This window comes from Vespa velutina, chromosome 2 (genome assembly GCF_912470025.1).
Source record: "Vespa velutina chromosome 2, iVesVel2.1, whole genome shotgun sequence".
Lineage (NCBI taxonomy): Eukaryota > Metazoa > Arthropoda > Insecta > Hymenoptera > Vespidae > Vespa > Vespa velutina.
Genome location: NC_062189.1, coordinates 11962168 through 11987546, shown reverse-complemented (window position 1 = coordinate 11987546; position 25379 = coordinate 11962168). Strand labels below are relative to the sequence as shown.

The window sequence follows — 25379 nt, the reverse complement described above, 5'->3', positions numbered from 1 at the left end:
TAGCTCTGTAATACTAATCCCTCATGGAATTAAATCGCTTATTAAGATCGTAATTGTCTGCTAAGAAAAGTCAAGACTCTACGATCAAAGAAAAAAAAAAAAAAATATATATATATATATATATATATATACACATATATATATATATATATATATATAATCGGAGATTACAAAACACATTCGGGAATATTGCCAAGTCTCAAAAATCGGAACGTCCCTTCGATCTAATATTTTCGACATTCTCGATGTGTCTTATTTTGAAACAGAATCGAATGATATTCTTCAAATTAAAATTTATTTGGTATATTTAATTTTAAAATATAAAGACAAATTAAATTAAATCAATTTAATACTTTGAATTATGTTATTAGATTCTAATGTAAAAGATTAGTGCCATTTTATTCCTTCAAATATGTTTTGGTTAATGAAAACTAAAACGTTTCTGAATGTAAAATGTTAAGTTGAGAATGTAAAAATAAATATAAATATTTCATAAAACAAATTTATGTTTATTGTTAAACTTTTAATAAACTAAATTTTTAATAATGAAAGAAATTATTTTTATTAAATAGTGAAAGAAAAGAAATAATATTTATTTAGAAAACAAAAATATTAGATAGATATAGTTCTTCCTCTTCGGTGATCAGTCTAACCTTTCAGTTTCAGAAACGAATACAAACGTTCCTTTGATGCAGGACGATCCTCTTATCGATCCTCTTGCGATCGATAAAAACCCGAGAGAGAGAAAGAGAGAGAGAGAGAGAGAGAGTGAGAGAGAGAGAGAGAGAGAGAGAGAGAGAGAGTGAGAGAGTGAGAGAGAGAGAGAGAGAGAGAGAGAGAGAGAGAGAGAGAGAGAGAGAGAGAGAGAGAGAGAGAGAGATACTCTTTCGTTGATTTTCCCGAAAAAAATACGCCAAGTCTCATGTCTATCTATCTTATATTCTATCTTTTCTTATATTCTTTCTTTAATTCATAGTATAATATTTTTTCCACTTGTTTTTTCCATAAGTTAAATACATTGAAAGCTAAGGATGATCTTTTAATTCACCTACGTTCTCTTTTCGAATTCCTTCGAATTCTATCTATTTATAGAGGCAATCGACCGAGGTCAATTACCTCTTTTAACCAAGTTTGATCTTTATCTCGTAACTACTTCCTTACTCAATATTTTTCTTCTTTCGATTACTATCTGGCCAATATATCTTTTACAAACGTATTTATATAAAAATATGTTTTTATATCATTTCATACATATAAAGATATATTAAAATTTATTTAAATATATTTAAATAATATCTATATACAATAGATATAGTAAGATAATAATACCCTATGAATTTTTATTGTAATATATCATATTTATTCGATTCATAAATAAATATCATGTTATTGTAATAAATTTTATCTTTTATATATATGCATATATATATAATAAAATATAATTTTCTAAATCTTAATCACAAATATTATTAATCAAACTATAATTAAATTTATATAATATATTGGTTAACAATGTAAGATATAAGCTTTTATCTTTGTCTACATAGAAACGTCACTAGTGCATTCGTTTCTCTTTTCCTCGGCCCACTCGCATTCTCATCCCTCTTTCTTTCTTTCTCGTTACATCGCGACTACGCATTGTTAGGCACGAACATGTAGGAGTGCCTCGAATATTTGGCATTGCCAACCTCGCATATCTTCAGAATTCTTCGGTGAATCCCCTTGGAATTCTAGACGTGATTTTGCAAGTAACAGGAGCAATCGTAACCACCCTTAAAGGGCAATATAAGCCCCTTTAGATGCTTTGAATTACACTTTTAAATTCAAGACATTTATTGTTTTATCTACTATCCTTACCAATTTTCGTTGTAAGTATTGTAGTAATTACAGCATTTTTAATGCCATATTACTTTAAAGTTATAGCCTATGTAATGTTATGTAATTTTAAATTTAGACCCTCTATAACGCCATAGTTGTAAAGTTACAGTCTCTATAACGCCATATTATATGTATATTTATATATACAATGAGTGATTTAAATATTGGTACAATAAAAATATAGAAATATTATATTCCTATCTTATGAATAAAAAATCCTTCACTATATTTGTATTTTTGTAATAGTGATTTTATTGTATAATTAAAAAATTCATTATTACTTCATATCTTAAATTTTTCATAGCTTTTTTAATTATAAGTTATATTTGATAGAGTAACGTTATATTAATAAAAGTATATATGATATAATTATTTTTTTCTTCTACATTATATAATTTTTGTTATAGATATGAATAAATTTGTTATAAATAATTGTAGATAGTTGTAAATTGTTATAGATAACGTAAATATTTTATGGTTTGTTATAAGATAGTATGTTTATAGATAGTTCAATAATTTTGATTAAATAATAAGAAAGAAGTAAATAATTTTATTACATTTTTATTCAGAAATGTTACTCGTAATAAATGGATTTAATTAACAAAGAATTTTCGAAATAATGTCTTTGCTAAAAGGTATAGAACAACTCATGGGCGAAATTAAAAGCTCTTTAAGCGTTTGTCGTGTCGCATTCTCCGTAACGGAAACAGTTACGACCTTGACTCGGAAGCGAATGAAGCATACATATTCATTGGTTCACCATAGAAGGTAAGTACGTCATCGAAGTGCCGTGGTCTACCTGTTCGTTGGCTTGTCGAGAGAGTAGTTGAAAGCAACGTCAGTGATGTTATCAAAGATTGATAAGAGATATACGGTAAATCGATAATCAAAATTTACGAAAATTTCGTTTACCAAAAAATGAATTAAGCCGATTTATTTATAATCTATTAGAAATTAATATTTGTTGATTTATTTAACGAAATAAAAAAAGTCAATTTATTGAAAAGAATCAATCTAAAAGAAATGACATCATCGAAAAAATTAGAGTATACTCAACTGAAAAATAGTCTATTGAAATGATGAATTACTCGTACTTACGTACACATATATACCCGTATTCTTTATTCTCCCACGATACTTCGATTTAATTGCTAAGTCCAATTGGAAGCGCTCCCTTTTTTTTTCCTACGAAAATCGGATTGAAGGGAAGAAAGAATAGGATGAAAAGAAGGGGAAAGGTCCACTTAATCGGCCGAGAAATCAAAGGAACTTCGTCAGCCGAATTCCAGACGTGGGTTTCTGCCTTTCCTCTTCCGTGTGGAGAGTTGCCAATCCTCAGTGATCCTCGAATCTACTTGAGAAAGAGAAAGAGAACGAGAGAGAGAGAGAGAGAGAGAGAGAGAGAGAGAGAGAAAAAAGAGAAAAAGAAAAAGAAAAAGAGAAAAAAAAAGTGAGGGTAAGACTCGAGTAAGAAGGAGAGCTTGAGAAAAGAGAAGAGAGATAAAGGAAAGAAAAAATCGTAAAGGGGCACTTTGACAACGAGTGCTTAGTAGTACTACCATGCAAAAACCCCCCTATCTACGTCAATCCTCTTCCCTTTCTTTAGATACGCCGTTTTCTTTCACCTACCATCACCGTCAAATCCATCCCTTCCTTCTATCGTTAGACAATAGGCAATACAACGACCTTCCTTTCGCAGGATCGCAAAAGGGGGTGGTGAGTAATTATTAAAAGTTTTACGTAGGAGAACACCCATCCATTGTACCTCACGCACTTCGGTCTCTGTCGGCTCTCACTTGGTGGTTCGAGAAGCCAATCGATAGTCCTTCCGTTCGTTTGATTTTTCCCCCGAGCTTGGACAATGCCTCGCCTCAAGTATACTATTTCTTTTTTTTCGTTCTTTCTTTCTTTTTTATTATTTATTTATTTATTAATTTTTTTTTGTATTTTGATAATAAAAATTAAAAAGAAAGAAAAAGAAAAATAGGAAAAAGAAATAATATAATAACTATTACAGATGTTTTTCAATAACATGAAATGGGGGATTATAAATTTAATTTTTTAATTAACTCTGGAAACTTCAATGACAATTCGTTTACTCTTATGTTTAACGAGTTTCTACCGGTTAATTCGAGAGTCGATTCGAAATCTCGAGATCCAATTAGCTCTTCGAGGAGGGCTTTATTGCCGGACGAACTCGTTGAATCCGTTTGGAATTCTCAATTAAACGAAGCTTATCGTTTCATCCTTTGGGAACCTTTCCAACTCGTTTTCCAATGTGGCGACAGAGAGAGAGAGAGAGAAAGAGAGAGAGAAAGAGAAATAGAGAAAGACAGAAAGACAGAAAAAGAGAGAGAGAAAGACAGAGAGAGAGTTCGCAAAGGTTCGTATATTCTCTAGCAGGCGTGCCAACATCAGTGCCGTCGTCGCTTTTGTAGATATACGCCATTGTCATAGATCCTTCTGTGTCGTAGCACCATTATTGTGCGTATTATTATATCGTAACGGTACTTCCGGTGATCGTTTGACCAACGAAGAGTCGTGTTAATTCACGCCACGTGAACTCTCCCTTCTATTACGTGCAAACGTGGTATCATATGTTAATTGCTGTTTTCTTTTTCGTCTTTTAATACGTATATCAACAAATTTTACGTGAATATAAATTATAAATAAAAAATGATCGACAATTGTTATATATAAATTTCATTGAAGTTCCATGGATATTAACGATTACGTAATAAAATACACTATACAATCAATAAAATATTTATTTTGTACATTCATTTGAACGAACAAACGTTTTGTAAGCTAATCTCGTAAATATCGAAACTTTGACTTCGTAAGTCAGCAATTCTAGCAGTTATTTGTATGATACTGTGAAAGTTTAACAGAAAAGTGGATCATTTCATTGCTCCGTTCAATGTTTCCGAATTGTGAATGTAACGGAAGTGGGATTAGAAATAGACGGAAGTAGTGTACAATAGTTGGACATCGAAGCACGTCTGCTCAAGTTGAAAAAAAAGGTCTTCGTTGTAGCTTGCATAACGACGAGAAGTCCCCTTCGATCGATTGATCGATCGATCTATCTATCCATCTATCGAGGATATTAATCGCTAGGTGCGGCACAGTGACATACTATCGAAAATAATGATAATATTGTCCTCTTTTATCGCTAACTTTCAACTTATTTATATAAATTAATTTTCATTGTTTTTTAATACTTTGTAAACATACGACATTTCATCCAGTTAAAAAGATATTAATATGTAAGTAACAATACTCATACTCTGTCACTGTATATTTTATCATAAATGTTATTATGATCGTTAAAAAAATTTTTTCATTATTTACAAATGACTATAATGATGAAAAAATTAACATATTTATTATGCATAATAACATATATATTATGCAAAATAACATATATACATTATTTATATAATATATAATAATTTGCACCATATGATGTGTCCCCCGTATCCTTCATACCAGACGATATTCGTAGAAACATTTTTTTTTAAGTTCAGTGCTTCACGAGATATTGCAACTTTGCATGTTAAAGGAAACATCCTGTTTATATTAAATTAGTATAGTATTATATATATATATATATATATATGTTTATTTATTACATTATTTACATGTATATATGGAAGACCGAGTATTATCTGGTACGGTGAAACGGGATATAAAAAATTTTATATCTTGCTACATTATTTCTAAGAATTTTAATATTGACAATGAATTAGACACGCGGCATCAGTTTATTTTTGCATATTTGTATAATTGTAGAATTTATATATTCGTAAATTTTATTTAATTATTATTTACGCATTACGCGTAAAAACGGAGAGAAAATGAATTAAGAACAATAACTTATCTATTATTAAATCATATGAAGTTCGTTGAACATCATAACACGCCACGCCAGCTATAGTGTGCAATGATAAAATCATTTATTTTTAACCTTTACATTAATAACTTCTTTATCGCTAAGACAGCCGTATGAAGTTCGACTAATATCGTTGCGTAGCGCGGCTCAGCAATTACAATTTGTAATGATAAAATAATTTATATTTATCTGATCATTTAATCCTTTATATGAATTTTTTTCCCAAAATTGAGATTTAGTCAAATCGCTTTTTTTTATTCGAAAACAGCTGATTCAACCCAATACTTCAAAACACTTAGATCTGTTTTCAAGATAAAATTGATAAATGTACAAGAATAGCTCGTTTAATGGTATATACACAAACATACATATGTAATATAATAAGAATACTTTTGTGTATACAAAAGTTCCTTATCATTTCTTTATACTTATATACATATTTGCATATCTACATAATCATGGGATCAGATTAATATTATTTTTTTTTTTTTCAATTAATCATCTCAAGAGCAATCTAATCTCGTTCTTCATAATCTTCTGTACTGGTACAAGGTCGCTTCAACTAGGACACTCATTAATACTTAGTCAGGCACGATCGCGTGCCTAAGCTCGACGTTTGTTTTTTCTAATCTTGAAACAGATCCTTCATATAAACATCCGACTAAAAGCAACTGGAGATGCGCTTTCGTATAAGTTCCAGTGAATCCTTTAAATCGTCATTAACGCGTGCGAGGAATCGTTTGTTTTTGTTTTACACTTCTGGCTTTCTGAAAATCGTTGAGCAACACGTTTCTACCACCAAATCGCTCCTGATTTTCTGCTTTCGAGCGAAGCAGCATAAGATCAACAGGAGATCGAGTAAAACGACGTTTATAATAACACGTGTCTTGTGTCCCATCACGTAGAGAATGGTTTGTCTTTTTTTTTTAAAGTTAAGAGAGGAAGAAAAGTAAATTGTTTTGTTTATGTCGACCTGCCTTAGAAATTTGTCGTCGATCTATTTCGATCTATTTCGATGTATTTCGATTTCTCTCTCTCTCTCTCTCTCTCTCTCTCTCTCTCTCTCTCTCTCTCTCTCTTTTTAACGAGTACAAGACTCGTACGTTTGTAAATATTCGTGCTAGGAGAGTAAATGTCCATCGATTTCGAAAAAAAGAAAAGAAAGAAACTTACACGTCTTTCTTATATTTTATTTTCAACGAACTATAAAAATATATAATTTGAATAACATTCTTTTGAAAGTTAAGAAATTTCCTTGTGGTTTCCGGGAACTTAGTGGTTTTTACGAATTTATCATAAAAACATCGGATCAGAAAAGTCTGCATCGATTGTGACGTTGAAAAGAAGTATTACGTACGGGTCGATTGAAATAAATATTTTTAGGGAATTTTTGAAATTGAATGATTTTCTTCGAAATCAACCGAATGTTTAAAAGTTGCTGTGCATCTAAAAAAAATTCTAAAGCTAATGGATGGTTTAATCTTTAAATCATCTCTAAATCGTTGGTGAAATGTTATAATATCATACTTATTAATTATTAAATATTAATTATTACTAATGGAAACGGACGTTTTTAAATTATTTCTAAATCGTTGGTTAAGCGTTATAATGTATAAATAAGTTTAGAAATCTTAGTAAAGTTAATCTATATAATTAATAGTTAGTCTATGTAGAAGATGTTTGAAAATAATTTTTTAAATGGATCATTTGAATTTTCTTTTTTTTTTTTTTCATTTACATCTTGCTTTCCAGTTATAAAAATTACATAGAAATTTTAAATTAAATTAATTATTATTATTAAATAGAATTAAATTAAGTTTTAATTACTTTACTTTTTTTTTGTTTAATAAAATACAATTTAATTGAACAAATTATTACGAAGGAAATAAAATCTGAAATTATTTTCGTGACATTAATCGAAGGTCAATGTAAAATAATATCTTTTAATTTATAATCAACGTGGGTTATGATCCACTTGCGTGATTCTCGACTATGAAAAAGAAGACAGGTGTATAGCAAAGTATAATAAAGAATGGAGGTGTAGCATAGTATGATGGAGACACCATATATAAAAAAGATAGGCGTAAACGTAGCGTGTTCGTTGTCGTTGAAATCGTTTTATATGTCGTAAGTTTTACGGTTTAACGATAGATTATAAAATTGGATGAAGGAGAAGAAGAAGAAGAGGAAGAAGAAGAGAGAAGGGAGAAAGGGGAGAGAAGAGGAGAGGAAAAGAGATTAACCGATGTTAGAAAATATCGTGATAAACTCGAAGAAAAGTAGGACATTCGTTTAAGCGAAGTCACGCTTCTACGCGATACGGAACGCATACGTAACGATTTATAATGAGCAGCCATAATTCGTAACGCTTTGCGAATCGAATCGGTAAGATCGAGATTGCTATTTCCAAGAACACCAACGCTCCTACATACGATGTTTTGCGCAATTTCTCTCGTTCTATAATGAAAAGAGACCTCTTGTAAACTCTTGCTTTCCTGATTAACTAATAATAATAATCATAATAATAATAATAATAATAATAATAATAATAATAATAATAATAATAATAATAATAATAATAATAATAATAGTAATAATAATAATAGTAATAATAATAATAGTAATAATAATAGAAATAATAATAATAATAATAATAATAATAATAATAATAATAATAATAATAATAATAATAATAATAATAATAATTACTCATTACTATTTAGATTGCGTCATTTAACGATCACTGGATTATTTTTAAATTCCGTTATCAATAAACCGAGACTCAATTGGAGTTATTTGTAAATATAATCGTTTGGAATCATTGAAATTAATCGTTTTGTTTATTCAGAAATAGAAAGAGAGAGAGATAGGGAGAAATTATCTTTATATTTATTTTTAAAACTCCGGTCTTTTGATTCTTATGAAGATTCAAAGAAACAGAAAAGAAAAATAAGAAAAAGGAAAAAATATAATGTGAGACATAAAAAGCGATAAATGCGTTTCTTTTTGTGGTAATATCCTCTCCGATAAGGAATCATGGCGTCACTCGGTCAGAGTATTCTCTCACTCTCTTTCTTTTCTTTTTAATGGTAACCAAAGAAGGAGGATTTTAGGATCTCCGGTCCCTGAAACAAGCGGTTAACTTCGTGGTTGCTGAGTTGGCCAGCCTAAAACGTGCGAGATATTTATAGAGCACAGCTGCAGAATCGTGCTGTTCGTGCTGTTCGCTCTATGGGGAGAAACACTCTTCTCCTCCTCATCCTCATTCTTCTCATCCTCCTATTGCTTTACCTCCTTCTCTTTTTCCTCCTTAGAGAATTACGTACACACACAGAAAGAAGCTTCTTCGTTGAGCCTTTGTAACGTAGGAGACATAACGGTCCCGTGAAAGCATGTTACTCATTTCATTTCTTACGTGGGTATCTCGAGATAGATATGGTCAAAGAAGGAGAAAAAGACTGAAGAGTAGATAGAAAAGGAAGATGATGGAAGTGGGTGGAATCTTCTCGCGGAATTCTCTTCCCTTTTCCGCTTACCAATCATCGAGATCGACTGCTAAGCCATATGAAATTCCCCCTTTCATTTTAAAAGAAACAAACGACTGAGGTGTTTCCTGGGAACTCATTAAACTCTAAACAAATAATTATACCTACCCCATTCTTTCCTGTTTCACCCTTCACCGCTCGCTACCGAATTAGTCCTTTGTACTATACACCGAGGGTCGTTTCTTTTAACCGCCTTGTCAACTGAGAATATGTATATCTCGTAGAAAGACAAATAATCATTCTTTTATTATTCGTATTTTTTGTTTCTATTCGTAATTCGTTGTATTATTCTTCGAAAAAGGAATATCTTCTCTTTATGATGAATTTAATTTTACGAATCGTTTCTATGAATTCATTTTGGTGAATTCATCTTTGCAAATTCATTTTCATTATAATCTTTTTATAAATTCAATTTTATGAAATCCTTCTTACGAATTCATTTTTTTTTAATTGGTCTTTATGATCTATTTTTCCTGAATTAGATTTTATGAAATCGTTAGAATTCATTTTTATGAATTTATTTATAAGAATCCGTTTTTTGTTTTTCTAATTTATTTTTAAAAACTTTCACTGAATTTATTTTCTTGAATTTATTTTTGGTTGAAATTGTTTTTATAAACGTTTTTATGAATTCGTTTATAAAAAAAAAAAAAATAAAATAGACAAGAGATTTCTATGGTGAGCAATGTGAGGATCCTTGATAGAACGAGCTCGATCGTTTTTTACATAGTTTCATTCGAGACGACAAAGAGAAAGAAACCTTTGAATCGTCCGACGACATTCACCGCAACATGCAGTCCCACCCCGTGTCTTCGTCTTCTTCTTTACGAGGGGGCGACCCGCCGCTAGTTTCTTTCGAACAAATCGTCCGTGCGATGCGACGACGAACGGGGAAAGGAAAATACGGGAATGCGCCGAAAGGGTGAAGAGACAGACATTATTTCCGTCGAAGGTTTCGCGTTTCACTGAAATATTTGTCCCCTTTATTCCACTTGAAATTCGTTCAATTTTATACTTCAAAAATCTAATATGTACACCTAACAATTCATCATTGATTATTAATAAAAAAATTTTGAATAAAGTAAATATATAAATAATATGCATTAAAAAAAACAAAAGTGCATTATTATTATGAATAATTTTCGTTTCTATTATAATTAGAATAAATGTAAGTATAAATAAAATGATAATATAATTACTGTTTATAATAAATAAATGAGATTATATTTGATTCATTCATTAATAAAAATCTTATCACATATTTAAGAAATTTTATTCTTCCCGAGTCTAATCTTGAAATTAATTAACACGTAAAAATTATTTATTAATTGTTAATAAAATATTTTCGATAATAAATACTTCGATAATAAAAAGTGCATTATTCCATAATTATTAATTATTATTAATAATTTTCATTTCTACTATAAATAGAAGAACATGACTGTTGTTTATCATAAATGAAAGAGATTAAATTTGATTTGTTCATTGATAAAAATCGTATCACATATCAAAAAATTTCAGATATCGCAATGGACTGGTCGGATCATGCGTTATGGTGGCCAGCACGAAATCACTGGTTAACAAGAACGAGAAGTACATTGGATCAGTACGGCGTTGCTGCGGATGCATTATTGCATTTCACTCCAATGCACAAAACGCTTCGGGTTCAGTTACCTGACATGCGTTCTGTCGATTGTAGGGTAGATTTCTCGGTAAAAACGTTCAACGCCGTGATCAATCTCTGCAAAGAACTAGGCAAGTTTTCTGAACATTATGAAAATTACTATAAATATAAAATTACTATGAGCATTATTGAAATCGTTATTTCTTTTTTTTTTATTTAGGCATCAGACATCCCGAAGAATTATCATTTTGCAAACCACTTGAACCTTCTCATTTGAAATGCAATTTAAAAGATTTGCCATCGAAGAAGAAAATTGAAAATCAAAAAAACGGTCATTGGAACGTACCAGCTGATACGAATACCTTTATACCAGCGAGTCAAAGTCCCAGAGGATCGACAGGCAGTCTCGACCAAAGTAGTCCCTTCATGTGTGCCCCGGTCACACCCAGCAATAGAAATCACAGCACACCCATCAGTTCGCCGGTATCGGTCAGTATATTGCAGAGGCGGAGAGAATCAATTATTATCAGAGTTTTATAAAACTCGAGCGATAACGTTCGCGATACGTTGTTCGTGCGAGTATTGTTATGTGGCAGTAACGTTACCGTACTTAGAACGAAACTATGCGAATGGCTTTAAATAACGCGATGCTGACTTTATCAAAGCCGGTCTCTATCTTTTTTTATCGACGAAAGAAAAGAAAAATAATACAAAAAGAAACAAAAGGACAGTAATTTTTTATCATGTTAATTATCGTGGTCACGTTCGTTAGAATCGTGCCTAATCGGATATAGAATTAAAAACAATTCGTAATAACACGAACGATAGTTAAATGTTTAATTTTGGTATCTCAAATAAAATGACGTTATATTTGCAGATTCAGCATACCAGTACATGGAAAAGAAATAACAATTCATCGGGTTTCGGCAGTACCGGATCTTTCAATGCAAATAACAGTACGATGAGTTTGGAAGCGTTGAACGGAGGTCTATCCGAATCCCTCGCTCAAAGTCCGGCCTCGATTTCACCGGAAGTACGCTCGAAGTTGATCAGGCCAAAGAGTCTCGTTGAACGGGCAAGAATGAACGTAGCTTGGCTCGATTCATCTCTCTCGATCATGGAACAGGGTATACGTGAATACGACACTCTAAGACTCAAATTTAAGTTCTATTCGTTCTACGACCTAAACCCGAAAACCGATGCTGTCAGAATCAACATGATTTACGAGCAAGCCAAATGGCAACTTCTAGCCGAAGAGATCGACTGTACCGAGGAAGAAATGCTCATGTTCGCTGCTCTTCAGGTACATTGGAGAATCCTCTATATACCTATATAACCATTCTTCCTTCTTTTTTTTTCTCTTTCTTTCGGTTCGGCTTTCTCTTCTTTTTTCTTATGCTTTTACAGCTGTACCATGTTGCTGATGGTCTCACCACGATCGAGAAATCGTTTCCTCGAAGCTAACCTTCAGTGAACCTTGAAATATTTCTTCTCTGAAAAATTCTCACGACTCATTCAATATTTGTCTAGATCAAATTTATCGAAAAGAATTTTTTTAACTTTTAAAATACATTTGTTTTTCTTTTTTTTTTTTTTCTTTTTTTTTAAGAATTATCGGTATTCATATTGAACAAGTTTAGAGATGTTCGCTTATTTTCACAATCTAAACATCCGTCAGCACTGCTGCTAAATCGAATCTGATCATTACGACGCTTGTTTACACAAAGAGACTTATCTATCCTCTCGACTAAACGAACGTGATTTGCACGAACCTTTTACTTATAATATTTACTTTTTCTTTTTTCTCGCAAGATTTACTACGCGATTTCCTTCAAATATGATAAGATGTCAATCAATTATATATAACAAAGCTATAAGGATAATAAAATTATTATCCTTATTATTATGATGATATTTTAGATTATTATTATGAAATTATAATCTAATTAGTATACAAAAGATCAGGAAAGACAATGAATTAAAAAATTAAAACAAAAAATCATAAAAATAGTTAAAAAAATGAAACGATTTGGGCAATAATTGATCATTCTCAATCATACAAAGAATAGATCAAGGAAAGGAAATACATGAGAAAGCTATAAAATAAAAAAAATGGTTCTCGTAGGTGCAAGTAAATCTTCAGGCTACCATGCCACAATCAAGTTATGACAGCAACGGTGCCTCGTCTCCCGTCGAGGACGACATTGATGCAGCTCTGACGGATCTTCAGGTTACCCTCGAGGGTAGCAATATTAATAACGGTCCAAGTGACATCACGCAGGTACCAGAGCTTTGCGACTACCTGCGTTTCTTCAAACCAAAGCGTTTCACCTTGAAAGCATTCAAAAGATACTGGTTCACGTGCAAGGATTTACAATTAAGATTGTATAAAACCAGAGAGGAAACCAACGGTTCGGAATCACCGGCATATGTCATCAATTTACGTGGCTGCGAAGTCACGCCCGATGTCCATCTCTCTCAGGGTCGTTACGGGATAAGGTTGGAAGTACCTAGTGCCGAAGGCATGACCGAGATGTGGATCAGATGCGATACTGTAAGTCACTTTCTGTGATATCAATGTGACACAAACAAACAAATTCGTGCGATCAGAATCGTTTAATTTATTTTTAGTTGTTATTAGAATAAAAAAAAAATAATGTTTATTTCCGATAAAAATTTGTTTCTATTTCATAAAACTATGAAAGAAATAAAATACAAAGACAGAACGTCTCAACACATTTGAAAAGAGACAAGATACTACAGCAATTTCATTTCTAATGTTCATTATTTAGGAACAGCAATATGCAAAGTGGATGGCTGCTTGTAGATTGGCAGCGAAAGGTCGTACACTTGCAGATGCGTCTTATGAAAGCGAGGTCAACAGCATTACAGCTTTCCTACAACTTCAAAGACCTGCGCCAGCACCAGCGATAAGCCCAAATTCATTGGACATCACACCAGATGATTACGTTGCACCGAGATTTGTAAAGAGGTTTAAAGGAAAGGTATATAATTCTTTGATGATAATATCGAAATTTAATACTCGATCGATCAATCAAATGAACGAACGAACGAACTAACATGTCCATTTAATCGTGATTCTCCAATTTCCATAAAGCTGGTTCAAAGGATCTTAGAAGCTCACGCGAACGTAAAGGATTTGCCTCTTGTTGAAGCTAAACTGAATTACATCAAGGCTTGGCAATCACTTCCGGAATATGGTATATCTCTCTTCGTAGTTAGATTCACTGGTAAAAGTAAAGACGAGCTATTAGGTATTGCCAATAACAGGCTAATGCGAATGGAACTTCACAGTGGAGATCATTTGAAAACTTGGAGGTATAATACAATGAAGGTGAGTTGTCTTTGTCATCATCCTTTAAGTTTCCTTGTTATATCTATATTGTTTTTGATAACTTATCTAAAGATTTTAACAAACGAACGATTTTAATAAACTATCTATCTATCTGTCTATCTATCTATCTATCTAATTTATTTATTTATCTATTCGATGATTTCACTCTTTCCAGGCTTGGAACGTAAATTGGGAAGTAAAACATATGATGGTACAATTTGAAGAAGAGAACATCATTTTCGAATGCCAATCAGCTGATTGTAAAGTCGTACATGAATTCATAGGCGGTTACATATTCTTGTCGATGCGTTCGAAAGAAGCGAATCAAACATTGAATGAGGAAATGTTCCACAAATTGACAGGCGGCTGGCTATGAGAAATCTCTGATGATCGATGATCTTCGAAGTATCTTTTTAACGAACGACGAGAAAAGTTATCAAAGGAGATGTTTTTTTTTTTCGTAAATCTTACGAAATCGTTGTTGCCAGTCAACATTTATAAAAAAGAAAAAAATTTTTTAAAATAACAAAAAACAAAAATATGGATAACCTTGTAAGTAGGTTTCATATGTTTAATATGCTTTAGATGTGTACATAGACATACGAATGGAATCGTCCAAATCATGGAATGCCTTCATGGATAGAACGCAACGATCGTTTATATATATACATATTATACGTTTTATCTCTTATCGTCCTTGAACGTCAAGAGAATAATTATGTAAAAATGCGATCGCTCAAGAGATTAGCATTATTCTCGATGTAAGTTGTGCATCATAATATATCATATAACGTACTAACGTTATTCGATAACGAACGACGAATTATTTTATTTTATTTTTATTTCTTTTTTCACCTATCAACCTGTACGGATGATTAAAAGTAAAAAAAAAAAAAAAAAAACGAAATAAGCTTGCATACTACTTACTCGATAAAATATAACTATCTTTTTTACACTTTTCTTTGATCTAAGAAAAAGAATAAAGTCCGACTAAAGGCTTATTGGATGATATTGAAAATTATTTTGGAAAATCATCTTTCTACACGAAATTCGAAAATCCAATACGATCTGATATGTAATTTTTAAATCAGGATTTTGACGATGATGCTGTCGTTCACGATTATTTATATACACACATACACACATACACACATACACACATACACACATACACACACACAATTAATGTGTTTAATCTATTACATGTACTTTTATACGAAAAACATCGTGCATGAATAGTATGGAATAATAATAATAATAATCTTGATTAATAAATAATCATGAATTAACGCTCGTCGGTTTTCTCGATCTCTCACGGCACGATATGTTTCCCAATTTAAGGACGGTGCTATTATAATGATACCGAGCGAGATTGATTTGTACCTTGCGAGACATAAAATCTTGTAAATTATTTGTTATCCTTCTAATGTAGATTGCATACATACGTTTAACTTTATCTTACACGTGTGTGTAACTTACATTAGAAAAAAAATATATACACATATATATATATATATATATATATATATATATATATATGTATATATATATTAAAATATATTTACTTATACCGTTATACATTCTCTATATACTAAATTACGTTATATGTATATGTAACCAGAAAGTATAGTTTTGTATGTTATTAGACTATAGTTGTACAATAAACTTAATTGATTAATTATTAACGAACAAAAATTACGATTGTGATTGTACTTGTCTTTATTCCAGGATATTCTTTAGGTCAACTTTAATTGTGGTAAATGTTCGAATGAAAAATTTCCAAGTAAATAGATCATATGCGATCTTTAATCTTTCAGTATTAATGATATATTGAAACGATCAACATCTTTTTTTTATTTTCTTTCTTTTTTCTTTTTGCCCCCGTCCACATTAGACACAATTGAAAGATCGTATGAATTTGTTTATTTATAAAAAATATATATATATTGTTATCAAAAAAATAATACTCGTTAAAAATAATACTTGTAATAGTCAGATTAACAAAGAGCAAACATATGTAAAACGCCTTCGGTTCGAATTTCCCCATCGTGATATTTTTGATTCTTGATAATTATGATCATTCGACTGTAATGGGTGGTTGTGAATCTTTTCCAGAAGTTCCAATTGATTTGACAGTGCTTCCTTGATTTTCAGAATTTTTAAACGGGGATAAAGCTTTCGACGTAAGAAGATTTCCAGTTCTGGCAGCGGAATTTACAACGGTACCGCCAGCACTGCTCACCTATTTTAAACGAGTCGTTTTCAAATGCCTTATTAATTTTTATCTTCTTAGAATAACCGAGCGATCACAATCGATCGTTTTTGAAATCTCTCAAATAGAGTAACATAACGTAAACATGAAAGTCTATTAATAAATAACGGTAACGAAATAAGAGTATCAGAAAATGAGTGACGATTTATCTAATGAAAGCTCTTTTAAAGTATGAACAAGACAAGTTTTGATAGTAATTATAAAATAAGATAACGTAAAAATTTAAACATGTATATACAGTACCGAACATATAAATTTGGACAAATATATTTTTGTTCTTATTTCTTTTCGTGTCATTGTGAAAGTACCGATCTTTGATTGTTTAATATTAATACCTCGCTAGTTGGTGTAGAAGTTGCATGGTGGTATCTTCATCTTTCAACGTATAAAGTAAGTTTTATTTAAATTTAACTGAACAAAAGTATTCGGACATTTCATTTATAAATATAATTTGTGGCCTAAATCTTAAATATTTGTTAAATTTTATTTTTATATTTTTATTTTATTTTTCCTAGAATGGTCCGAGGACGAAATTTGGTAAAATATATGAAAGACAAAATCATAAAAACATTAAACGATGGTGTATCATTATCTGTTATATCACGACGTTTTAAAATTGCAAAACAAATCGTGTATAGTATTAAAAAACAATTTCTAGACCGAGGCCATTTAAACAATTTATATAAGTCTGGACGACCAAAAAAAAACATCTATTAGGTAAGATAGAAAAATAGGACGGTTGTCAGTTGCTGATCCGTAGAGTATTGCAGTAGGTATTCTTAAAAGTTTGAGGGTAAGTGATGATTTAAACATACAGTGCAACGTCGTTTAACATCTTTCGAATTACACGGACGGCATGGAGTAAGAAAATCACTGATCAAAAAAAAAATCGATTAGGTCAACTTAAATTTGCTTAGAAACATTTTCATTGGTCAATAAAAAATTGGTACAATGTGCTTTTCAGTGATGAAAGCAAATTCAAATTATTTAGTTCTGATGGAATTCAGTGGATGCGGGGATAAAAAGGTAAAAGATATGACGTTCGTTATCGACTCCCATATTCTCATCACCGTAAAACATAGTAATGAGAATATCATGATTTGGGATGCTTCTGTGATCAAGGTGTTGAACCTTTGCGGAAAATTAAAGATATCATGAAGAAAGAACAATACCTTGAAATATTAAAAACAGGTATGATACCATATGCAAAGCAAATTATGTACAGTAACTGGATATTTCAACATGATAATAATCCGAAGTACTTATCTTGTGTGGTGCAAAATTGTTTAAATCAAACACCGTTAAAAAAAAAACACCGTAAACATTTAAATGGCCCTGGCAAAGTCCGGATTTAAATCCGATTGAGCATTTTTGGCAACATTTAAAATTGAGTATTAGCAAAGAAAAATTTCGGAATACTGGATAATTATTTGAAATACTCCGCCAAAAGTGACAGAACATTTCTCTTGTTATAATACAGAATTTTTTAAAATCTATGATTAAAAGAATGCAGGCAGTTATAGATTCTAAAGGATTTTCTATCAACTATTAAATTATTGTTTTGTGTTGATAAATTATATCAACATACGTTTATTTTTATAATTTCTTTAACATTTAAATTTTGTCCGAATACTTGTGTCAATTACATTTTTATTTACTTTTGAAAAATATATGTATTATATTAAAATTTATATGAATGATTTTTTTAAATTAATATGAATAATTTATCGCCCTTTCCTCTATAAATCCATCTATTAGTTTGATATTAATACATTGAATTATCCATAAAAATTTAGAAAAATCATTTATATACATTTGTCCGGTATTGTATATTATATATACATATAAATATATTCTCTTATATATATTATATACAATATTTTTTATATATCATATAATATAATATATTATATATAAGAAAATAGTTTCATACAAACCTGTTGATGAATGGGTGGTGCCGAATGAATGAGTCTGCCTGCAAGAGAATTGGTCTTCTCCTTTCTGGTACGTACCCATTCATGACCAAGTACTCTGTCGAGAGTTAGCCTGAGGGTAATGTCCGGCTCGAGGATATGTCTAACGATGCTCTTCGCCGACATGGAAACGATCTCGCGTACTCGAGACCTGAATACCCAATTCCGTGACATCTGATCTTTCAGAAGTTTTCTCAAATTGGAATCATCGAACGGCATCGAAGCATTCAGCATGATGAAGAGAATGATACCGAGAGACCAAACGTCAGCTAACTTAGGGTTGTAAGGTGTACCAGAGACAACTTCAGGTGCAGCATAAGCAGCAGATCCACAATAAGTTTTACTTAAAACACGTCTACCATCGTGATCGACGCAAAATCTCGCAAAACCAAAATCCGCGAGTTTCACATTAAACTTTCTCGACAAGAGGATATTTTCACACTTAAGATCCCGATGAGCTATATTCTTGCTATGAAGATATTGCAACCCAGAGGCCATTTGACGAAACCAAAGCTTCGATTGTTGCTCAGGTACAACTCCGTTTCTCGTTACGAAGTCCAATAAATCACCATTGTCTGCATATCGCATAAAGATGAAAACACGTGGCCCACGTTGCAAAATACTATGTACCTGAATTACGTATTAATACCATACCGATATATGTTGATTAATTAAATAATCAAATTTGGATTCCCCTTGTACGAACGTTCTCATTAAGAACGTATCTTACTTGGATTATATGGGGATTCTCAATCTTCGTTAATATTTCCAATTCTCTAGGGAAAAATTTCTCGAGAAAATCCGGTGGAGCTTTCTCCTTGTCGAAGATCTTACATGCCAATCGCATTTTTTTTGAATTTGCTCCATCAACATATTCAGCTAGGTGTACGGTCGCATAGGAACCCTAAGCGATTATGTCAGATTTTATAATATTTGACAAATCAATGAATCTACTTTTTTATATATAAACGATAGAACAGATTAAAAAAAAAAAAAGGATAGGAGGATAGCAAGGACAAGTGTTCTAGCGATTGAAAAAAGTTTTGATATCAATAGAATCTTCCTCCTGATTTAATGAAAGAAAGCAAGCAACCTGTCCGATCTTCTTGCCGATCAAATAGCCCCTTTGCTCAAGTGCGTTCACCTCCGAGTTTCGGGGGCTCAGTCGCGTGGCCATGCCAATGATTCTTCATTGGAGGTTCACCAACGCCCAACGATAGGCAACCATAAGGGTCACACTTTCGTTCACCTTTTAAGATTCTCTTAATATCCACCTGATCTGCACGTTTCTTCTCCTATTGTACTTCCCTTTTTCTCTTTTTCTCTCTATCTCTCTTTTTCACTCTCACTGTCACTGTCACTTCACAAAATTTAAAATTATCAACATGGACAGGAGCATATGCGAACCGAAGGGTAGCTTCGTTTACATCGATAATCCACTCGCGTGGATCCGTTTTGTCATTTCAGTCGGCTACAGTCACTAGAATTTTGTACGTTGAGACCAGCTTGTTGAGCTTGGTGTGGAGCGGAGAGAAAAAATCCGTGTCTCATTCGAGCGTAGCCATTATACGGGAAAACAATATACTGTTGATCTCCACCTACGCGACTTGTCATTTTCTTCGACTTTGCGATATAATCTTACGGATTTTTTCGATTGGTTTTCATATTCTATCGATCGTTCGAACTTACTTCTTTCATTACGAACGATAATATGACAAATTATAAACGTCTTATTATTGTAAATGATATATAAAAAATTTCTTAAGGCTATGCTTTTAGAATTTGAAAGTACGCGGTTTAACGTTGTTACCACTGAAGAAGAATTCATTTTTTTCATTAGTAATAGGAGTTTCGTTCGACAGATGACGCACATCATCTCTTCTGGGTCGAAAGATAGGTTAGTTATGTATCAAAGGATCTTAGTATATATTCTACTATAAAGTTTTAAAATTAAAAACATATTTATATATGTATAAGGAATAAATTCATTAGAATGCATGTATGTTAAGTGTTATGAATTTAATTTATACGGATTTAATTTTTATTAATAATTTACAGATAAAACAGTTACAAAGAACAGCTAGACAGACATTCAGATAGAAAAAAATAATAATAAGAGTAACGTAAGTTTTGTATACTCTAATATGAAATATGTAAACTTTTTCATTTTTAATTGTTGAATTATGTATGGTGCATTTTAAAATTATTGCGAAAGTAATCATATAATGTCGAAAATGACGTTAAATCACATTAGCAAGTTTGCTTTTCAAATTTGTTTACAAAAGCATAAGGTTGCTAATGTAAGACTAATACAAAGTCGAATCTTCGCATTAAATGCCCAACAATCTGAACAGAAAACATTAGAATGTTTAAATGAAAGATCTGTATTACGTCTCAGTGGACATGAATCTGCTACCTTTTTACAAGGTTTGATAACAAATGATATTGGATATCTTAAAGAAGGCTCTGCAAGTATTTATTCTTTGTTTTTAAATATCAAAGGTAGAGTATTATACGATACTATTTTGTATAAAAGCAAAGAGGATAATGTATTTTACATAGAATGTGATACTGCAGTAGTGGAGTCTTTAGAAAAGCATTTAAAGATGTATAGGATAAGAAAAAAAATAGATATATTATGTATAGATAAAAATATGAAAGTTTGGTCTATGTTTGATCCAACTAAGGTCATTGATGATGAAAATAACAGTTCTTTTGAAGGCTCTATTTTACCCTGTGATATTACAAATAACAAAGCTAGCAAATTTATAGACAATATTATAATATGTCAAGATCCTAGATCATCAAGTTTTGGCTTAAGAATTCTTGCTAACTCAGATATTGAAAGATCCGAAATCATAAAATATTTGGATCCTAATATCTCTATTTCTGAGGATAGTTTAAGCTACAAAGAATTTAAATACAAAATTGGTCTTGCTGAAGGTGTCAATGATTTACCACCAGGCAAACCATTACCTCTGGAAATTAATTGTGACTATTTACACGGTATCAGTTTTCAGAAAGGTTGCTATATTGGTCAAGAATTAACAGCTCGTACATATCACACTGGTGTAGTGAGAAAACGTTTATTACCTTTCATATTTGATCAGATTCCAACTATATCTTTTAAATATGATGAAAAAATCCTTGATGAATCTGGCAAGGTAATAGGTCATTATCGGGGACATAATAATAAACATGGCTTAGGACTAATGCGTCTAAGCGAAACATTCAATGCTAAACAAATTAAAATACAAGAATATCCAATCAAAGTAATAAAACCTGCATGGTGGCCACGAGACTCTAAAAAAGAAGAGATTTCTACTCAATAACAAAATTTAATTTAATTATTTAATTTATAATTCTCTTAATTGATTATTGATTATTATATATGAGCATGAAATAAATTAAAGCGATGCAATCAATGTAATTTAAATCTTATCTCCATTTCTATAATTTTTTTTTTTTTATAGATGAATACTTCAACGATCCAAGAGTCTAAGGAAAAAACGAGAGAAATCTTTTCATGCTCTTTCTGTACTTTACAAGAATATTTTGATTTTAAAGGCTCAAAACCTCCTTTCGCACGACATATCACTTATTTAGAAGAATGTTATGTTATGAAAGATCCTTTTGATTTAACTGCTAAAGATGTTCTGGTTATTGGAGGAGATTGTAATATTTGTAAAAAAGCAGTGTGTCTAGGATGCAGTGTATTTTTTACTAAAAGATTTTGTCAATCTTGTGCTGCAAACAATTCAGATAAATTACCTTCACAAATTCTCTCGAAAATCAAGATATAACAAACAGCTGTTTTTTAATGAAATTATATACGTAGTACTGAAAATATATCATTTGTTTCATATATTTTTATGATTATAAAATACAACTTTCAAATAGAGGTACTATATTAATAAAGGATATAAATTATTTGTTTCTGAAGAATTTCTTACAAATCAATTAATCATTATCTTGTTATTCTCTTTACAAGATTTAAGGATAAATATTTTCTAGGAACAATGTTATAAACTTCGTATCTCACTGATGATAATATTCATTGTAAAATTAGTTTATATGATGTTTATAATTTGCAAAAAACTTAAATTTGGTACAAATATGATAAAACATCTGCACTGCAGAAGATTCTGTATGTTGAAGATATTTTATACATAAAAGAAGTCACACAATAATCAAATTAGACTTTCTGTACTTTTTTGGACTTTGTAGTAAGTATTGCAGCCATTTTCTTTTTCTCTTGTTCCAACTTAGACTTCTTCTTCTTTTTCTTTTCTACAGTAGCTTTCTCTCCTTGAAAGATGGTAGTTTTCTTTACTGAAACATTCGGGGTACTGTCTTTGTGTAATTTATTTTTAAGTTTTAATTTCTTTTTATTATTCTCCTGTAACAAAAAAAAAAAATAAAAAATACCAAAAAGTAAAAAGGAAAACAAATTAATATATCTTCAGTACACAATATAATATACACAATTTAAGAAATATAATTAAACTTACTGTTGGAGTAGTTTTATTTGCATCATTAGATTTGAACTTCTTTGATGATTTATTAACTTCATTATTTACTGAGAGTGATCTTTTATTCTTGTTTTTAAATTTCTGTTTCGATTTGTCATCTGTAGAATACCGTTTTACTCGTATTTCTCGATTTAGAAGAGTTGATCCATTTAATTCTAATGCTAGAGGTACAGAATCTTCGCTTTGAAAATTAACATATCCTATTCCTTTTCCTGTACCTTTCCTCGTATCTCTAATTAATCGTACAGAATGAATTTCTCCACATTGTTTGAAGTGTTCCCAAACATCATTATCTTTGATTGCTATATACAGTAACAGAAATTAGACAAATACATATTAAGATATAAGTTCTGAAAATGGAAGAATCTGCATTACTTACTGAAAGATAAATTTCCTAAGAACACAGCTTTCTTATTATCTGGTTTCTTTTTCAATTTATCAACAGAGTCTACTCTTAAGTAATTGCCTTCGAATTTTTTTCCATTCATACTTAATGCTTTTTGAGCCGCTATTACTGTTTTATATACAACAAACATAGTAGTAACGTCTACTTTAGGATGTATCTGATTTTTTATAGCAGCTACTTTTTTCTTCCTCATCAAATCTTTTGGAACTATACATCTTTCCCGTATATTTTCGATATGACCAAATTGTTTAAATACTTTCTTTATTTCTTCTTTCTTTACAATATTTGGAATATTACTAATATAAATTGTTCTTTTATTTATTTCGAGTTCTTCAGACTCTGATTCTTCATCACTGATGTCAATATCTTCATCATCTTCATCGTCTCCCTTAAAATCTTCATCATTTTCATCATCCACAATACTGTTTGCTAAAAGATCTTTCAAAGTAGGAGTAGACTCTTCATTATCTTCTTCATCATCATCATCTTCCTCATCATCGTCATTTTCTTCATTAAAACTATCTTTTTTCTTTTTATTTTTATCTACAGATGAAATGTTTGTTTTGCGATGAGATTCATCCATATCATCATTTTCGTCTTCTTCATAAAGATCACGAAAAGAATCGTCATTGTCGTCATCGTCGTCGTCGTCGTCGTCATCATCATCATCATCATCCTGGTCGTCATCATCATCACCTTCTTCTTCAACTTTCTTCTTTTTTTCTTCAGATTTATTTATATCCTTTTCATCTTCTTCATAAGAATCCATGTAATCGTCATCATCGTCATCGTCATCATTATCAGTATCATCATAATTTTCACTGTCATAGTCATCTTCACTTTCTTCAGTAGAATCAGAATTTTTATTTTTTACTCCTTTAAACATTTGTACTCCTTTATGTGGTGAAATGGTATTATCTACATCACTATTATATTCATACTCGTCATCTTCATTAGACTCTTCATTTTCATTAAAATCAGTATCATCTTCATCTGTATCATCTGCCAAACTTTGTCCAAAGATATCTGGTACTTTATCATTATCATTTTGTGAAGTAATACTATCATTTGATAGCATAACATTTTCATTTGTATCATTTAAAGATTCGTCACTTTTATTCTTCTTATGTGCTAAATTTTTTTTATCTTTTGGAAATTGTTTATTATTTTGTGGAGAAGCATTTTTACTATCCAGAGATTCTGAACTCTTCTTTTTAAAGTCATTCTTTTGTTTCTGTTCATTACTTAATTGATTTGAATTATTCTGATTATTCTGCATTTTGTTTCCATTGATTAAATGTACCTTACCAGTTGGTGTGTTCGCAAATTTTTCATTTTTCTTTTTATGGATAGGATTATTTTTAATGACTTTTAAAGGTTTATTATGAGAACTAGCTTTTGTATTTTGCTTAACTTTAGTCATATTCAATTATTTTTTGTTTAAGCTACTGTATAAATATTGTATGTATATACTAAAAGAAAAAAAATCTATTCAATATAAATATATCAGAAGTTTAAAATTATAAATAATATATGTAAAAATAGTTCATATAAAACGATTGAATAGTAATTTAAAAATAAAGTAGGTTACCGAACACACGTGTTTTTAGGAGGGAAATTGTAAATAATACTTTAAAACAAATGAAAACAATAAATTTACGTAGTATACAATGTATGGAATAAGTATTAATAATTACCTTAAAGTTTCTTCTCTTTTACGAGTATAACAATTGTTAGTAAAAACTATTATTAATTTTTATCTATATTCTCATGCCGACAAGATCACACGGTAATAAGAAGATTCAGTATGGATGGTAAACGGTTAACCGGTTATATATAATCATTGTTACCAACTTTTCGACGTATGTAAAGAAAAATGTTTTCGAAGTTTTGTTCAGTTTA

The 25379-nt window shown here is 30.8% G+C and overlaps 4 protein-coding genes across 7 annotated transcripts in view; 2 read left to right on the top strand and 2 right to left on the bottom strand.

Moving 5' to 3' along the window:
* Nucleotides 1-15196, top strand: part of LOC124947339 (unc-112-related protein-like) — a 33918-nt gene extending 18722 nt beyond the window's left edge. For all 3 annotated transcript variants that reach the window (XM_047489381.1, XM_047489380.1, XM_047489382.1), the window contains exons 2-8: nt 10837-11070; nt 11160-11428; nt 11817-12242; nt 13065-13493; nt 13732-13944; nt 14058-14294; nt 14470-15196. In XM_047489381.1, the coding sequence (XP_047345337.1) occupies nt 10837-11070; nt 11160-11428; nt 11817-12242; nt 13065-13493; nt 13732-13944; nt 14058-14294; nt 14470-14670 (2009 nt within the window). In that variant the 3' untranslated portion in view covers nt 14671-15196. The remainder of the gene's footprint in view (nt 1-10836; nt 11071-11159; nt 11429-11816; nt 12243-13064; nt 13494-13731; nt 13945-14057; nt 14295-14469) is intronic.
* A 1095-nt stretch (nt 15197-16291) lies between these two features.
* On the bottom strand, nt 16292-19909 carry LOC124947352 (testis-specific serine/threonine-protein kinase 1). The gene is made up of 4 exons (XM_047489403.1): nt 19633-19909; nt 19270-19443; nt 18504-19169; nt 16292-16536 (listed from the first exon to the last, which is right to left on the bottom strand). Exons 1-4 carry the CDS (start codon nt 19714-19716, stop codon nt 16372-16374), a joined length of 1089 nt encoding a protein of 362 aa, XP_047345359.1. The 5' UTR covers nt 19717-19909; the 3' UTR covers nt 16292-16371.
* A 201-nt stretch (nt 19910-20110) lies between these two features.
* Nucleotides 20111-24216, top strand: LOC124947346 (putative transferase CAF17 homolog, mitochondrial). 2 transcript variants are annotated; one of them, XM_047489394.1, is made up of 3 exons: nt 20111-20436; nt 20598-21703; nt 22013-24216. In XM_047489394.1, the coding sequence occupies exons 2-3, from the start codon at nt 20765-20767 to the stop codon at nt 22340-22342; spliced, it is 1269 nt and encodes a 422-aa protein (XP_047345350.1). In that variant the 5' UTR covers nt 20111-20436; nt 20598-20764; the 3' UTR covers nt 22343-24216. The 2 variants fall into 2 exon arrangements, with proteins under 2 accessions (XP_047345350.1, XP_047345349.1); XM_047489393.1 differs by having other exon boundaries at nt 20428-20538.
* Nucleotides 22378-25334, bottom strand: LOC124947342 (RNA-binding protein 34-like). Its single transcript, XM_047489387.1, has 4 exons — nt 25175-25334; nt 23451-24949; nt 23051-23373; nt 22378-22938 (listed from the first exon to the last, which is right to left on the bottom strand). Exons 2-4 carry the CDS (start codon nt 24898-24900, stop codon nt 22735-22737), a joined length of 1977 nt encoding a protein of 658 aa, XP_047345343.1. The 5' UTR covers nt 24901-24949; nt 25175-25334; the 3' UTR covers nt 22378-22734.
* Nucleotides 25335-25379: the final 45 nt, after the last annotated feature.

Excerpts from the sequence above, each read along its gene's own strand:
- LOC124947342 (XM_047489387.1), bottom strand. The coding sequence starts at position 24,900 with ATGACTAAAGTTAAGCAAAATACAAAAGCTAGTTCTCATAATAAACCT. Across the intron at positions 23,374-23,450 it reads CTTAGGAAATTTATCTTTCA|CAATCAAAGATAATGATGTT; the intron begins GTAAGTAATGCA and ends TACTGTATATAG. Across the intron at positions 22,939-23,050 it reads CAAATAAAACTACTCCAACA|GAGAATAATAAAAAGAAATT; the intron begins GTAAGTTTAATT and ends TTTTTGTTACAG.
- LOC124947352 (XM_047489403.1), bottom strand. The coding sequence starts at position 19,716 with ATGGCCACGCGACTGAGCCCCCGAAACTCGGAGGTGAACGCACTTGAG. Across the intron at positions 19,170-19,269 it reads AGAATCCCCATATAATCCAA|GTACATAGTATTTTGCAACG; the intron begins GTAAGATACGTT and ends TACGTAATTCAG. Across the intron at positions 16,537-18,503 it reads CACCACCCATTCATCAACAG|GTGAGCAGTGCTGGCGGTAC; the intron begins GTTTGTATGAAA and ends CGTTTAAAATAG.
- LOC124947346 (XM_047489394.1), top strand. The coding sequence starts at position 20,765 with ATGTCGAAAATGACGTTAAATCACATTAGCAAGTTTGCTTTTCAAATT. Across the intron at positions 21,704-22,012 it reads TCCTTGATGAATCTGGCAAG|ATGAATACTTCAACGATCCA; the intron begins GTAATAGGTCAT and ends TTTTTTTTATAG.